The sequence below is a fragment of the Macaca fascicularis genome, chromosome 17 (genome assembly GCF_037993035.2).
Source record: "Macaca fascicularis isolate 582-1 chromosome 17, T2T-MFA8v1.1".
Taxonomy (NCBI): Eukaryota; Metazoa; Chordata; class Mammalia; order Primates; family Cercopithecidae; genus Macaca; species Macaca fascicularis.
In genome coordinates this window covers 28,688,730-28,706,378 of record NC_088391.1, presented here as the reverse complement: position 1 = coordinate 28,706,378, position 17,649 = coordinate 28,688,730, and the positions used below count along the sequence as shown (strand labels likewise).

The window sequence follows — 17,649 nt, the reverse complement described above, 5'->3', positions numbered from 1 at the left end:
GCATTACAGATGTGAGTCACCGCACCCAGCTTACATTGTTTTTTAAATTAAGAATCTTGTGAATACTCATTTCCGTCGGAAAATTTGTTTACGTGGTTAAAATACGAAAGGTTGTTATTGAAAAGTGTATATGTCCTCTTTTAATTAAAGATGAAGCAGAAAACTCTCATAGGAATGCTTTGCTTCTGTTTCTAAGGGACATCCAGTTACCAATTAAAGAAAGTTCTAGGCTGGGCGTGGTGTCTCATGCCTGTAATCCTAGGACTTTGGGAGGCCAAGGAACGAGTATCACTTGATCCCAGGAGTCTGAGACCAGCCTAGGCAATATAGTGAGACACTGTCTGTACAAAAAATAGAAAAAATTAGCCAGGTGTGGTGGTGCGTTCCTGTAGTTCCAGCTACTCCGGAGGCTGAGGTGGAAGGATTGAGCCCAGTAGATCATGGCTGTGGTGAGCTGTGATCATCCTGGGTGACAGAGCTGGATCTTATCTCAAAAATGAAAGAAAAAGTTTTTTAGATATAGTTCCTTGTATAAATGTGAGGGAACTATGCATTTATTAGTAACTGTTTGCCACAAAGGTTGCCATTGCAGAAAAAGGCACATAAGACCATTAAATTGGCCATTTACAAGTCTTTTTGGAAATTTAGTTAAAAACCTGTTGGCAAAGAAATACATCTAAAAGGAACAGAAGGCTGGGCGCGGTGGCTGAAGCCTGTTATCCCAGCACTTTGGGAGGCCGAGACGGGCGGATCACGAGGTCAGGAGATCGAGACCATCCTGGCTAACAGGGTGAAACCCCCGTCTCTACTAAAAAATATAAAAAATTAGCTGGGTGAGGTGGTGGGCGCCTGTGGTCCCAGCTACTCGGGAGGCTGAGGCAGGAGAATGGCGTGAACCCGGGGGGCGGAGCTTGCAGTGAGCTGAGATCCGGCCACTGCACTCCAGCCTGGACGACAAAGTGAGACTCCATCTCAAAAAAAAAAAAAAAAAGAAAGGAACAGAAAAGCCCTATGTCATTCCTTACCTAAGGGAGTAAATATCTGAACCACAGTATGAATTGAAAAGATGAACTGGAACTGTTTCTGTCTGTGCACCTGTGGTCAGCCAGTCTATTCTTTTCATGTAGTTTTCTGACCATGAAATCCATGATTGTTTCTTAGACAACTATTTCTTTTTTACTTCTGAGGTAGAGTAATTTTTTATGTAAGTGAAGCTTTTTTTTAGTATTCTGAATGGATTTTTATTTTTATTTTTTTTTGAGACAGTCTCATTCTGTCACCCAGGCTAGAGTGCAGTGGTGCGATACCAGCTCACTGCAACCTCTACCTCCTATGTTCAAGTGATCTTCCAGCCTCAGCCTCCCAAGTAGCTGGGATTACAATCATGCACTACCACGCCCGGCTAATTTTTGTATTTTTAGTAGAGACGAAGTTTCGCCGTGTTGGCCAGGCTGGTCTTGAACTTCTGACCTCAGGTGGTTGAATCTGACCTGCCTTGGCCTCCCAAAGTGCTGGAATTACAGGCTTGAGCCACTGCACCTCGCCTCTGAGTGGATTTTGAAAATACTTTTTCTCTTTGTGCCATATCTCACTTTAAAAGAATTTAAAAATATGATTTTTAGAAAGATATAAGTATGTTATATTAAGAAATCCAATATTTAGAAATCATTTTCTCATGCAGGTGGCTTTGTACATGTAAATACAGTGTAGGAGCTGCTCAGGTTTTCTTGAACTAATCTGACTATCCTAGTGAATGTGCTTTATAAATAAGCTTGTAGCAGGCCTGGGAAGAGAGGAAGGGGAGCAGGCAATGCAAAAAAACAAAATAGGAGTGATGGCTGTTTTGACGATGAGTCAGAAAAGAAGAAAAAGTGTCAGATAATGAGGCAATAATCAGCTTGATGTAATCCAGTTAACATATAAAACAGTTTTAAGAATATACTTACTACATAAAACAAAAAACAAATGAATCATTTTAATGTTAATATATAGTCAAAAGTTTTGAACTGTTGTGAATTTCTTTCACTTTATTGTTTAAAATGCATTTCTGTACATCATTTTAAAAAATAACAAAGGAGCAAAAAAATCTTGGGGCCCGTCAAATGGAAACAGTAGTGGAAGTGCTGGGTGCTTCCAGGCTCTGTGCGTACCTATTAGTATTTAATAGGAGATATGAAAAATGAAAGTGAGTGTATATAAAAAAGGCAGGTACGAAAACCACTTGCATGTGGAATGTTTTTTGGGTGCTAACTGAAGGTCTATGAGCCTGGTGTGTGCAGGCCCAGATATAGTAGTTAAGAATACTTTATTTATTTATTTTTTTTGAGACGTAGTTTTTTGCCCTTGTTGCCAGGCTGGAGTGTGGTGGGGTGATCTCGGCTCACCACAACCTCCACCTCCTGGGTTCAAGCGATTTTCCTGCCTCAGCCTCCCGAGTAGCTGGGATGATAGGCTTGTACCACCACACCTGGCTAATTTTGAATTTTTAGTAGAGACATGGTTTCTCCATGTTGGTCAGGCTGGTCTCGAACTCCCGACCTCAGGTGATCCGCCTGCTTGGCCTCCCAAAGTGCTGGGGTTACAGGCATGAGCTGCCATGCCCGGCCCAAGGATACTTCTAATCTGTTTATCTGATTTTGTCAATTTAATTAGGTAATTTTTTTTTCTTTTTTAAAAATTGCTGCTGAACAAATAAAACTTTTGCTTTTCTGTTTTAGGTGTGAGCATTTTCGATCCATGTTCCAGTCGTATTGGAATGAAGACATGAAGGAAGTGATAGAAATCGATCAGTTTTCCTACCCAGTGTATCGTGCCTTTCTCCAGTACCTCTACACAGACACAGTGGACCTGCCGCCTGAAGATGCTATAGGTACCGCGGCAGCATTGGGATGGACAAGCCACATGGTCAAGAATACATCCCCTCATGTTCTTAGTCCTGAAATGTAAAAAGCTTCAGGTGTATTGACTTTAATTTGGTGCTTAAAAAAGATTTGACGTAGATGTCTTTAAAAATAGTATTGAGTAGTTATTATGGTTAATAGTTTTGGACTTAGTTTATGACCATAGGCTTTTTTGTTCTAATGTCACTGAAGGACTTCCTTTTTTCTTTTTTTTTTTTTGTTAATTTATTTTTATTTTAAGTTCTGGGGTACATGTGCAGGATGCGTAGGCTTGTTACATAGGTAAACGTGTGCCATGGTGGTTTGCTGCACCTATCAACCCATCACCTAGGTATTAAGCTATGGGCTTATTTTAATTTTCTAATAGTGAAGTATAAGTTGCTCATGCATTTAGCATTTTAGAAACAAAATGAGGACTGAAATTGCATGTTTTGCCTTTTCTTTGTACTATTGAAGAAATTGTATAAAGTAAACATAGGAGAGGTGTAGAAGTAGAGGAGGCAGACAGTAAAAAAGAGAATTTATTTACTCAAATTCAGACCCTTGTCCACTAAGAAACTTCTAATTTACTCATACACCTCTGTTCACCAAAACAAAATCTCTATGTATGGAAAATAATTATAAATTTGATTAAGCCTTTCACATGTCTTACTTTTAGGTCTTCTGGATTTGGCGACATCTTACTGTGAAAACAGACTGAAAAAACTTTGTCAGCACATTATCAAGAGAGGAATTACTGTGGAGAATGCCTTTTCGCTATTCTCTGCTGCAGTCAGATATGATGCAGAGGTAACATAAACAACAAACAGAAACCAAACCACCCTTAACTCCCTTCATGCTCGTCTCCCCCTCTTCTCTCGTGAGACATGGAAAACGATGAGTCACTTCACTTCTGTTTAGGGAATCAGTGAACCCATTGAAAACTGAAATCTGCCCTTGCTTCTTAATTCCCTGTTCATTGTTTCAAAAGTCGTTGTTCCTCTAAGTAAGACAGGAAATGAACCAAGGTCCTAGCAGCTGTCCTGCAGGTTGGAACATAAGGTGCCACACTAACTGGACTAACAAACAGCATATTTTAGTTTCAGGTCTTTCTCAGTGTCAGCATATGTGTTTACTTCAAGACTCACCTTGCTGTCTTCCCACCTCGGCCCTGTCATAAGCTGGGGATGCGTATGATTTGTATCTCTGTACGCTCTGCAGTTCTATCAGTGTCTAATTATAGCTCACAGTTATTTACCCGTTAAGAACTTGCTGTGGACTCCTTTTGTTTTTGCACTGGGTTGAGTTCTTAATCTGGGATTCACAGATCTCTTGAGCCTGTGAATTAATGGGCTTTTGGGAGTCTGAAAGTTTGTGTGCATTTTTTTGAAGAACCAAAGCATCAGACTGTAAGCTCCTCGTGAGTAGGAACTGTTTCTCATTCATCTGCATACCCTATAGTGCCTGGCACATATTAGGCACCTGATGAGAAATGTTTGTTGAACTGAATGAAGATAGTACCTTAAAGGAAGCATTGAGGATGATCAGTGAGCTAAAGGCGGGTATGGTTGGTTTCACAGATTCAGAGAGAGTAAAAGGTAGAGAGCAATAGCCTTGGAATTTCAAAATGTCTAGCTAAGGTACGCGTGTAGAATGATACAGTTAGCCTATCCTTGCAGACATTTTGTTGTCATTTGACAAAGCAGAATATCGGGTATCAAGGAGTTTATCAAACACGTGCAAAGATCTGCAGCTCTGTCCTTTGAGGAATAACAGAGGACAAACTTCATCACACTTAGGGATTAAAGTTGACCGCGATGTTTTCAAAACGTATCCTATTTTTGTTTGAGGCTATATTATAATTATAAATGTTTGATAAGGTCAAATATAGCTGACTTTGTCTGCAGCCCGACTGTGGATGGAATGATGATCAAAGTAAATCATTTCTAATAGAAAATGGAGGTATGGTTTTTTTCCTACCCTTCCTGTGACACCCTGAACCTCTTGATTAGAAATGCTGTTTCTTTAGATTTTATTTCCACCTGGTGATATAATTTTAAATTGGGTCAGTGCCTTTTCTGTCCATTTGGTGACTGGTGTTAGAATCCTCTCTGGGCCTCTCCACGCTCCTCCTCCCTGTTAACGAGTTCCATACTCAGGATCAGACCTTGCTGACTAACACCAGTGAGAACAACCTGGGCAGAGGCAGATGTCCCAGCTCAAGTTGCTGGAAACTTCTTCCTCATCTTCAGCTAAGATCTGTCCTAGGAAGTTTACAGAAAAAGCCTTCTGCTGCTGCTTCATGTGCCAGCAGGTCATTTCCTTCACTAGTTGTCATTTTTCTCATATTATGTATAAACACGATGAAAACTTCCTTTAGAAAGACTCCAAATACATGTGATTCCCCAGAGTCTGTCACAGTGTGGGCACGGAGCTGGCGCTCAAAAATGCATGCTGAATTAAATGAATGAGTGAAAACATTTGAAAATACCTCACCATGAAGGTGTGCTTTGAAAAAATAAATGGCCAGGCTTGGAGCTCACGCCTGTAATCCCAGCACTTTGGGTGGCCAAGGTGGGCAGATCACTTGAGATAAGGAGTTTGAGACCAGCCTGGCCAACATGGTGAAACCCTGTCTCTACTAAAAATACAAAAATTAGCTGGGCGTGGTGGTGCATGCCTGTAATCCCAGCTACTCGGGAGGCTGAGGCAGGAGAATTGCTTGAACCTGGGAGGCAGAAGTTGCACCACTGCACTCTAGCCTGGGCAACAGAGCAAGACTCTGTCTCAAAAAAAAAAGTTTAAAAAAACTTAAAATCCTACAAATATTACACATTCAACGTAGAAAAATTAGAGAATAGAAAGAAGACAAAAAGAAAGAGTCACTTCTTTATTTCTAGGGCATATATATATATGTGTGTGTGTGTGTGTGTGTGTATATGTTTACAATTTATATGTAATTTTTTTTTCCTGGTGATACAGGGTCTTGCTCTGTCGCCCAGGCTAAAGCATAGTGGTGTGATCACAGCTCACTGTAGCCTCAACTTCCCGGGCTCAAGCAGTCCTCCTTCCTTCCCAGTCCAGGAACTGGGACTACGGGCGTGTGCCAACACACCCAGCCAATTTCTTATTTTTTATTTTTTGTAGAGACAGGGTTTCATTATGTTGCCCAGGCTGTCTTGAACTTCTGGGCTCAAGTGTCCCTCCCACCTCAGCCTCCCAAAGTGCTGGGATTATAGGCATGAGCCACTGCACCAGGACTTTTTCTAGGGTATATTTCTTAGGTTGTAATACAAGTTACATAATTGACTAATGTGCTTTTACATTTTATTTCCTTAATACTATAAGATATAGCGAGTATATGAATGAAGTTCTGGAGTACAAAATTAAAACCCATAGCTGGGCACAGTGGCTCATGCCTGTATTCCAGCTACTCAGGATGCTGAAGTGGGAGGATTGCTTGAGGCTGGGAGTTTGAGACCAGCCTGGACAACATAGTGAGACCGCCATCTCTTAGAAAGAAAGCCCTGTTATTGTGTTTATTAGTTGATTGGAAGCTACTGATGAGTCAGGTTAGAAGTTGACTGCAAAAACTATTATTTTTAGAACTCAACTTGGAGATACTAGATGACTTTGCCTTCGTTTTGTGGGCCAAACTGCTAGGAAGATGGAGACTACCTGCTTCCAATGTTTATTCTCTTTCTACGAAAGTATCTGAGGTTCCTCCATGCCCCCTTTTGACAAGATAGCTTTGAAGCAAATGTACACACAGTAAAGCAACAAAAATGTATGGACTCGGCCGGGCGCGGTGGCTCAAGCCTGTAATCCCAGCACTTTGGGAGGCCGAGACGGGCGGATCATGAGGTCAGGAGATCGAGACCATCCTGGCTAACACAGTGAAACCCCGTCTCTACTAAAAAATACAAAAACTTAGCCGGGCGAGGTGGCGGGTGCCTGTAGTCCCAGCTACTCGGGAGGCTGAGGCAGGAGAATGGCGTGAACCCGGGAGGCGGAGCTTGCAGTGAGCTGAGATCCGGCCACTGCACTCCAGCCTGGGTGACAGAGCGAGACTCCGTCTCAAAAAAAAAAAAAAAAAAAAAAAATGTATGGACTCAGTAGTGACAGGGAGTTTCAAAAGTCAGTTGATGATTGTAGAGCCCTTGCTATGAACGTGTTATCAAACTGTCCACAAGTTTTATTAAGAAGCACTTGACAAAGGAACATTGAAATATTCCTTTGGTGCAGACCTGAATAAGTATTGACATCAGGGAGAAAATGTGGATAAAACATTGTTTCAAGATAGATCAGTCGCACACTGTAAAGTGATTCTTTTCAGGAAATTTTGTATTTTTATGTGTATTTGAACATTAAGAGAAACAGCTGGGAAGTATTATTTGTTTAACCGGAGTAGAGAACTTTCCAGAAAATCCTATGTGCTGAGCAACTTATATCTTATGATCTTACTTTTGGAGGGGAGCAATAAACACGAGCCCAGGAATCTAATTCTGAAGTTGATCGGGGGTCTGAGTACTGGACAGCTTGGTGCTAAGGCTTGGTGGCCAGCATTTTTTTCTTCTTTTTGTGGCCCAAATTAAAAGTCTTCAATCAGCAGTAGGCTGACACATGTTTTTTGCGTAATGAGATAAATTATGTTTTTCCCATATGGTAGAATGTTTAAGTACATTTTGAAAACAAAAAACTTCTTTGATTTGGAGTATTTTGTACTTGGTGTGCTATAACATGAATTATAGACTGACAGTTTTGGGTTTTATTTTTGCAGTTACTTTAACAACAGGTTGGACAGAGTTAGATGTGGTTCGTGATCTTGTGTCATCTGGGATGTGTCTTGGGGGAAGCTGTAATGCCAAGGCACCTGCTCACCCTGGTTAGGTGGTCTTCAGATTATTAACATTCAACTAGTTTAGCTTTGGAGTTTTAGGACGGGGTAAGAACTCCCTTAGAGGCTGCATTAGCATTTTTATTTATTTTTTATTTATTTATTTATTTATTTTTTGACGCGGAGTCTTGCTCTGTGCCCCAGGCTGGAGTGCAGTGGCGCGATCTCGGCTCACTGCAAGCTCCGCTCCCCCGGGTTCACGCCATTCTCCTGCCTCAGCCTCCCAAGTAGCTGGGACTACAGGCGCCCGCCACCGCGCCCGGCTAATTTTCTTGTATTTTTAGTAGAGACGGGGTTTCACCGTGTTAGCCAGGATGGTCTCGATCTCCTGACCTCATGATCCGCCCGTCTCGGCCTCCCAAAGTGCTGGGATTACAGGCTTGAGCCACCGCGCCCGGCCAGCATTTTTAAAAATGAGGGTATTAAGATAATCAATTCTCTGTGTTTTGTTTTGTTACTAAAGAAAATTTGTGGAAAGGAAAAACAACTTATTTTCAGAATGTATATATTGATTGGAATAGTTTAAGTGTTGAAAGATTTGGAATGATTTATAAATTATTTCAGGAGAGCAGTTTTTATTTTTATCTTCTTTGCTAATGACAATAAATCTGGTATTTTATCTCATTTGCGTTAGAACACTTTATAATCATTCCACCACATAACGTCATAAACAGAGTTTAGTTTCTAATACCAAGAATACTGTATTAGACCCTTCCATTTTTATGCTCTTCACTTCCCTATCCCATGGGCTGTAAGAGGACTCTTTCATTCTGTCAGGAACTTTGTTCATCTCCTGGTCACATGATCCTTCTTGTCCTTCTTGGAATTGTTTTATTTAAAGCCCAGTTAGAAGTAAGAAGTCAACTATAACCATCCCTGTTATAGTTGACTTCTCACTTGGGCAAGAGTTGCATTTTCTTGCCTGTGTTATTGAAGATTTGATCCTTTGCAGAATGAAAGGAACAGATTATGTAGATTCTTATACTACTAAAGAGAGGTCAAGTCAGAAGGGCATTTGTCTAATTCGCTCATTAAGGGCAAACCGATGGTGGGCACTGGTTGCTAAGTGGTTCTGCTTGACTGTGCCACTCTCTGGTGAACTTGCAAATTCAAACGTCCCTCACCACGTGCATTCAGGGCTTCCTTTTACATAGATCTGCCTCAACCAAGGTTTAATTAGTTACTTACACAACCCAGATTTAGATTGTTTTCAGCATTCTCTAGTTTGACTTTTAATGTTTGGAACTTTTTAATATTTATTGCATACCCAGATACCTCAGCAGTTCAAACTAATTGGAGGGGAAGGGAAGGCAGTTTGATAGAACCATTTTCATGAGTATGTAAAGTGAATTGTGATTAGTGGCACCATTTGTATACCTACATTGTGTATAAAACTTCTTTTTTTTTTTTTTGAGACGGAGTTTCACTCCTGTCTCCCAGGCTGCAGTGCAGTGGCACGATCTCTGCTTATGGCAACCTCTGCCTCTTGGGTTCAAGCGATTCTCCTGCCTCAGCCTCCCGAGTAGCTGGGATTACAGGCATGCGCCACCATATCCAGCTAATTTTGTATATATTTTTTTTTTGGTAGAAACGGGGTTTCTCCATGTTGGCCAGGTTGGTCTCGAACTCCTGACCTCAGGAATCTGCCCACCTTGGCCTCCCAAAGTACTGGGATTACAGGCATGAGCCACCGTACCTGGTCATAGAACTTCTTAAAGTTTATACTCAAGGTATTTGCTGCACAATTAGTAAGCTGAATAAACTCACTTTAAACTCACTTTTTCATATACAGTAGAAAGATCTTGAGTTCTACATCAATAGACACAAACTGATGAGGTTTGATGCCAGAGTTCACTGCACTCTTCCTGCGAATTTGAAATTATGTCATTAAAATTTAATACTTAAAGATTCTTATCTGATATATTACATGATTTAAATAACTTTCTGTCGTTATGAATGGCTACTTCCAAAGTTATGTGTGAATAAAGTTTTCTGTTTTTGATAACTAAATTTTAAAATGTGACTTTTATGTCCCTGTGGAATATAATTTAGTCCTGAGAGCTATTTATTAATCATTGGGTGATAATGCGAGGCGTAGTGATTTTTCTTTTTTTTTTTGAGATGGAGTCTCGCTGTGTCGCCCAAGCAGGAGTACAGTGGCGATCTCCGCTCGCTGCAAGCTCCGCCTCCCGGGTTCACGCCATTCTCCTGCCTCAGCCTCCCGAGTAGCTGGGACTACAGGCGCCCGCCACCACGCACGGCTAAGTTTTTGTATTTTCATAGAGACGGGGTTTCACCGTGTTTGCCAGGATGGTCTCAATCTCCTGACCTTGTGATCAGCCCACCTCCGCCTCCCAAAGTGCTGGGATTACAGGCGTGAGCCACCGCGCCTGGCCGCTTTTTCTTGAGTAATAATCTGAGAGGGAATGCTTTATTCAGTTTCACATTTTAGTTTATTTTAATATATGGAGCATTTAGTTATGCATTTAGCCCACTGGGAATCTCTGATTAAAAACAAGAATCCAGAGACTCTGCTAACATCCTAAGTGCATTTCAAATTATCTAGAAAACAAACAAACGAAACAGCAGCTGGCTAGCACTCATTAGCTGTGGTTTATCTCTCTTTTTTTGTTTTCTTTTTCTTTTCTTTTTTTTTTTTTTTTTCTTGAGGCTGAGTCTTGCTCTTTTGCCCAGGCTGGAGTGCAGTGGCTTAATCTCGGCTCACTGCAACCTCCCCCTCCTGGGTTCAAGTGATTCTCCTGCTTCAGCCTCCTGAGTAGCTGGGATTACAGGTGCACGCCACCATACCCGGCTAATTTTTGTATTTTTAGTAGAGACAGGGTTTCACCATGTTGGTCAAGCTGGTCTCGAACCCCTGACCTCGTGATCCACCCACCTCAGCCTCCCAAAGTGCTGAGATTACAAGCGTGAGCCACCGCGCCCGGCCTGTGGTTTATCTCTTAATGGTTATGTGACTGGGTGGGTTTCTGGAGTTTACTTTGGGTATCTTTTAGCCAGGGACAGGAGGACCCTTAGAACAAGGAAATCATTGTTTGCTGACATCTGTGCTGAGAGCAGAAGAGGGGTCTCTCCATGTTCGTGTGGGCCCCTTCCACTCTGTCTAACATGCCCATCTTGTGGTGGCTGGAAATGTGCGGCCAAAACCTGCGGTTGAAATGTTGTCGAGCTTCTGGTTCGATAGAACCCGGAGTAATGACCTTCAATTTAGAACTTACCAGCTAGCCAAGTTATAATAAAGTCAAGCTATTTGTGATAAGAGCTTTTAGTGTAATTTCCTTTTATATATTGAGTCTTTGCATGCATTTCAGGTGCCTGATCGATTTAATAAATATATATTCCAACATCCTAAGGGACAGACTATTAAAGTTTGGCAGGAGATGAAAGGGTGGATTAGCATAGGCAGGGATTGATTTTGAAATGGTTCTGGTGTACCACTTGTGGATGTTACTCCCCTGAATGTTGGTAATTGGTGACTTCTGTTTGTCTGACTGAAAACTAATCTGTGTAAATATACTTCTGTGGGATTGACTTTCTGAGATATTAGTGTAGTGGAAGTTGTAGTATTATTATTCTTCATGGCTTTAAAATTAAAGTCATTATTAGGAGAGCGTAAAAGTGAATTTAAGGTGAATTTTTTGGGATTTTCTTTCAGAGCCTCTGCTCTGTCACCCAGGCTGGAGTGCAGTGGGTGCGATCTTGGCTCACTGCAACCTCTGCCTCCCGGGCTCAAGCGATTCTCCTGCCTCAGTCTCCCGAGCAGCTGGGATTATAGGCACCCATCAGCACACCTGGCTAATTTTTGTATTTCTACTGGAAATGGGGTTTCCCTATGTTGGCCAGGCTGGTCTCGAACTCCTGACCTTCCACCTGCCTCGGCCTCCCAAAAGTGCTGGGATTACAGGCGTGAGCCACTGTGCCTGGCTGGGATTTTCTTTTTAATGTGCCACTTTAGGTTGACCATACCTCTTCATTACCTTTCTGCTTCTTAAACTAACCCACAGCTTAATTCTTTTCTCTGATGTCTTGAATGTGACAAAACACATTCTGTGGAATAAAGTGGCATTCATTCTGCCTTTTACAACGGTGTCTTTGACTATAACTAGATTATGTGATAATCGTGCAGGAAATTCTTTCCCCTGTAGGTCTTGTGTGTGTGTGTGTGTGCATGCACGTGTGTATGTGTGTGTGTTTTGAAGAGTCACACTTTGAGTTAGGGGACCATTGCTCTTACTGCGTTGAATAAATGGTATGTGTTTTTGTCACACCTACCTGTGGTCACCTTTTTGTCTAGTTTTAGGTATCTGGCCTCTCAAATATCTTTTCTGGGGGAGGGTGAGAGGTTTGGGGTGAAGGGCTTAGAGAGAAGTGATTCAATCAAAGTTGCCTAAAAAAGCCCTTTTTGTTTTTATTTTTGTTGTGTGTGTCCAGGATTTAGAAGAATTCTGCTTTAAGTTTTGCATCAATCATTTGACAGAAGTTACACAGACTGCAGCATTTTGGCAAATGGATGGCCCTCTGCTAAAGGAATTCATTGCTAAAGCCAGTAAATGTGGAGCCTTTAAGAACTGAAGCGCAAGGCTGCTGGGTTCTGTGTGAGTGCTCTGGGGCACTGTTGAGGATGTGTCCGGTTTGTGCTCTACGGGTGATGTAATTCTGCAGGTAAAAGACCATCAGGTTGTTTTTTTCCACATCTGGGACACAGTTGTCTGTGTAAGAACATGTCAAGGGTGTATGGCTTTTCTTGAGCCCATTTGAAACAACTCTTGTTTCCAGATAAGTGTATTTTAAATGTGACCTTTCTTAAATTTGGGCTGGTACATGTAAAAGAGTGAAAGTTTAGTCGTTTTTGGTCTTGTTTTCATTTTTGATTAGAGGAACTTCTGAACTTGGAAAGGGGAAGTTGGCAGCAACTCTCCTGGGCCACATATCAACCATCTTCTGACAGCAGGAGCAGTGATAGTTGGGGGATTGTGAGATGAACGGAGAGGCCCCATCGTGAATTAAAGATGCTGACCTGGGGATTGTTAAGTGCTGTCTTAGTTGCTAGCTTAGTAGCCTTACTGTGAAGGAATAATTAAGATTGTTTCAGACTTTTGTTTGTGTGCTTGTGTTGACTTTTTTAACTTCAAGATATATCAAAGTAATATTCAGTTTAACGTAAGTTAAACCTATTGAAATGATAATTATGTAAAGATAAATTTTCTAGGTTAGTCAAGATTTCTCTTAAGATTTAAGTGCATAAAGAGTAGTAATCTAGAAGTATCTGTGACAAGTTAATAATGAAAGAAGTTTGATGAAGGTGAATATTTTATAAATTAGAATCTCCACTACTTATCCAACAGTGTTTTATTTCATTAAGGTAGAGCTTGAGAACTCAAGTTCAAATTGTCCCCCCCCACCTTCTTCTATAAATGCAAACTTAAGAGGAAAATAATGATATACATACTCTTGCCTTCCTAAATTATGGCTGCTGAATCATCATATCTACAATATATGACTGGAAGAAGTGGTTCTTCAAGTCAGCCCTCTTACAGGACTTAATGGAATTTGCTTTATCTACTTTAGGTCAAATCCATCACACACTGGCTTATTTGAAACTTTATCATCTTTCACTTTTGGTTTTCCTCTGTTTTTAAACATCGTAGGTATAACATTTAGCACAATTTCACCTTGAAAAAGCACCCAAATTACGGCGTTCCTGAAAAGATCCTATTAAAAGACGGTAGTTGTTTTGAACTGGTTATGAAAGGTGACTCTGGGGTGTGAGAGTGTTCAGCTGTGAGTTTCATCATGCGTGTCCGTTGAGCTTGCTTTAAGAACAATGTTTTGCTTTGCTCTCTGGTCCATGAACTCATTTCCATTGGAGTGAGCTCCCTTAGTGAACTTTGTCTCCTGCTTGGAAGGTCTCTCTTCTGAACCTGGAGCCTGAGTACATTTTCAGAGCCAAATTACAAGTGGGTGAAGACATGCTGCAGTTACTATTTTTAGCAATGTTTTAAAATTTGTGTCTGTTGGGGTGGGAAGGGGAGTGAGGCCTCAAAGATAGGAATTCATTGATAGCTGAAATAGAGACAAGCCTAGTAGCTCCAGCCCCCTTTTCTTGACCATATCACAAGTGATTGAAGCCCAGTGAATTATTCTGTTAGAATTCATTCTACAACATGATAGAACCTTTCTTACTGGGTTCAGAAATGCACATTGATTTGTGCTGTGATGGGTGGTGTTTGTAACAATCACTGTTGTATAGGCTTATGATCTGAGCAAAATGTGAACTTTAGTATGTTTACTATTGCTCTTACTTGAAAAATTTTTTTTTTCAAAAAAAAGCACAAATTAAAGTAGTAAATTCATATCCATAGATAGTTCATTCATTCTACAAATATTTACCAAGTTCCTAATATAAGTGAAAGACCACTTCTCATGTTAGATTACTAAGTCATTTGTGTATGTGTGGCAGTGAAGAGAACAAGTCCTTCAAAAAGCATTTGATCATCTTTATTTTTTTTAAATACACTCTCTTATTTTTCTACTTTGTTTTGTTGTTAATCATAGCAGGATATGACAACTCTTATTTGAACTGATTTTTTCATCTAATATAATAATGGAAGCCAAAGTATCATATTTCTTAAGATAGCCCTAAATGTACTCTTGAACTTCTTACTGGAACAATGTTTGATACTCTAGTGTATAGGCTGTATTTATGTAATATTTAGAATGACATGTTAATAAACAAAGTAACATTAAAACAGGCACGTAGAGTTGTGTTTTTCACTGAAAATCAGTAGTCTGCAGCCCTAAAAAGGAAAGAAATTCTGACACATGGTACACAGAGATGAACTTAAAGATATTATGCTAAGTGAAAGAAGCCAGTCACAAACAAATACTATGTATGTGATGCCACTTGTGTGATGTTCTTAGTCAAATTCATAGAGACTTAGTAGAATGGCCATTGCCAGTGTCTGAGGGGAGAGGAGAATGGGGAACTTGTTTAATGGATACCGAGTTTCAGTTTACCAAGATGAAGTCCTTTAGGTCAGGGGTCCCCAACCCTCAGGTCACAGACCCATATTGGTCCCTGGCCTGTTGGGAAGAGGTCGCACAGCGGGAGGTGAGTGGCGGGTGAGTGAGCATTACTGCCTGAGTTCCGCCTCCTGTCAGATCAGTGGCAACATTAGAACATTAGATTCTCATAGGAGTGCAAACCCTATAGTGAACTGAGTATGCAAGGGATCTAGGTTATGTGCTCTGTATGAGAATCTAATGTCTGAGGCAGTACAGTTTCATCCCAAAACCATCCTCCCCACCCCCCACCAACCGCCCCATCCCACGGTCCATGGAAAAATTGTCTTCCATGAAACCAGTCCCTGGTGCCAAAAAGGTTGGGGACCGCTGCTTTAGGTGGATGGTGGTGACGGTTGCACAAAAATGAATGTTTAATGCCACTGAACCATATATTTAAAAATGATTGGGATGGCAAATTTTAGGTTATATATATTTTACCACAACAACAACAACAAATCAGTAGTGTGATTCTTAATGGGTATCAGGCTAAAAATAGGTACACCATGAACATGTCAACTGCTTGATTCTCAACTATACACAAACACATATCATAGAAATCTTTGGATTTTATTCCTGCTGAAAGGTAGTACAGTTGAACTGGCACAGTAGAAAAATGTGTCTGTACCTTTGGGGGTACTTACATGAAGGGAAAGACATATTCTTTATCCTCAAGGAATATATGAATTATTAGGAGAGAGGGAGATAGGTTTAGGAATTAACAACACAATGAGATACTTATAAAGAGCTTTTCATAACAGTCAGTGAGAGAAAACCAAATAGGATGATGTGGTTTGGCTGTGTGTCCCCACCCAAATCTCATCTTGAATTGTAATCCTCAGGTGTTGAGGGAGAGACCTGGTGGGAGGTGACTGGATTATGGAGGCTGTTTCCCCCATGCTGTTCTCATGCTAGTGAGGGAGTTCTTATGAGATCTGACGGTTTTATAAATGGCAGTTCTTCCTGGGCTTTGCGTGCTCTCGCTCACCTGCCACACGTAAGACAGGCCTCTTCCCTTTCCGCCACAATTGTAAGTTTCTTGAGGCCTCCCCAGCCATGCGGAACTGAGTCCATTAAATGTCTTTCCTTTATAAATTACCCAGTCTCTGGTATTTCTTCATAACAGTGTGAGAACAGACTAATACAGAAATAGGGTTACACATGACAAGCAGTTAGTTGTTCTGAAGATAACACTTGTGTTGGATAGGGGAAAATATAAAGTGTCCTTTTAGCTCATCTCCAAAAAGTTAGAGGCACAAGCAAAGGCTTAGAGATGGGGGCTAATGAGCCTTCCAGAACTTACCATAATTAAGTTTGGTTAGAATGGAGAAAATAAGCTAGAAATGTTGGCAAGGGGAGTGTGTGTGGGGGTGTGCATGTGTTTTACATTTATTTCCCACAGTGCCAGACATTGTGCTCTCTGCTTCACATTTTATTTACTGTCCATATTTTGTCCCATAAGGTAGGCAGCATTATTCTCAGATTAAATAATCGGATTCAAGTTTTTCAGTAGTGACATAGCTGAAGTTCATACTCGGGTCCGCCTTAGAGGTTGCCCAGTAGCCGGCCTCATGGCCGCGAAACACGTGGTGCTCCATGATGCACAGTTACTTGCTGTGAGTCACAGCTTAAATGTGAAAGTAAAGTGGGGGACAAATGTTTTTTTTTAAATAAAGATCATGACATCAAAATGATTAGTCAGATAAACTTTGCTAAGATGGCTGGGCACGGTAGCTCACGCCTATAATCCTGGCACTGGAGGCCGAGGCAGGTGGATCACGAGGTCAAGAGATCGAGACCATCCTGGCTAACACGGTGAAACCCCGCCTCTACTAAAAATACGAAAGTTAGCTGGGCGTGGTGGTGCGCGCCTGTAGTCCCAGCTACTTGGGAGGCTGAGGCAGGAGAATTGCTTGAACCCGGGAGACAGAGGTTGCCTAGGGGAAATCTATTCAGAGGTTGTTGGAGGGGATCTTCGCTTCTCTAGTTTTTTTTTTTTGAGACGGAGTCTCGCTCTGTCGCCCAGGCTGGAGTGCAGTGGCCGGATCTCAGCTCACTGCAAGCTCCGCCTCCCGGGTTTACGCCATTCTCCTGCCTCAACCTCCCGAGTAGCTGGGACTACAGGCGCCCGCCACCTCGCCCGGCTAGTTTTTTGTATTTTTTAGTAGAGACGGGGTTTCACCATGTTAGCCAGGATGGTCTCGATCTCCTGACCTTGTGATCCGCCCGTCTCGGCCTCCCAAAGTGCTGGGATTGCAGGCTTGAGCCACTGCGCCTGGCCACTTCTCTAGTTTTTAAAATGCTCCACATGATTCTGATGTGTGGCCAGATTTGAAATCTACTGGTTTAGATTTTGTCCCTAAGATATAAGAACTTAGGCTAGAGCTGCCGATACAACAGGAATGGAATGTTCTTTTTCATCTCCTGCAAATATTTTTCAAGTACTTATTTATTACATGTCAGACACTATGCTGGAGACTCAGTTTAAACCCATTTTGAGATGTAATATTATTGCAAGTCAGAGTACCACGGTAAAAAATGAGAACTGTGAATGTGAAGTTTTCAGGGGTCAGACATGGTAGTGTGGGCATAAAAACCAGAACTGTATATTATTAGGCTGAGAAAAATGTTAACTGTCAATTTTATTTCATTCTTGCATACTCCTGGTAATGTTCTTATTCAGAGTCCAGTTTAAAATTTAGGTATTTGTTTTGAAGATGATGAATCCCAACATGATAACTATGGCTGAAAAGGGATTTTTCAAAAGCAGACTTTGTGACACGAAAACAGGCA

The 17,649-nt window shown here is 41.3% G+C and overlaps 1 protein-coding gene across 4 annotated transcripts in view; it reads left to right on the top strand.

The window, feature by feature from the left end:
- Nucleotides 1-14,543, top strand: part of RCBTB1 (RCC1 and BTB domain containing protein 1) — a 54,815-nt gene extending 40,272 nt beyond the window's left edge. For all 4 annotated transcript variants that reach the window (XM_005585860.5, XM_015439290.4, XM_005585859.5 and 1 more), the window contains 3 exons: nt 2,718-2,869; nt 3,559-3,689; nt 12,226-14,543. In XM_005585860.5, coding sequence (XP_005585917.1) covers nt 2,718-2,869; nt 3,559-3,689; nt 12,226-12,366 — 424 coding nt within the window. In that variant the 3' untranslated portion in view covers nt 12,367-14,543. The remainder of the gene's footprint in view (nt 1-2,717; nt 2,870-3,558; nt 3,690-12,225) is intronic.
- The last annotated feature ends 3,106 nt before the right edge of the window (nt 14,544-17,649 follow it).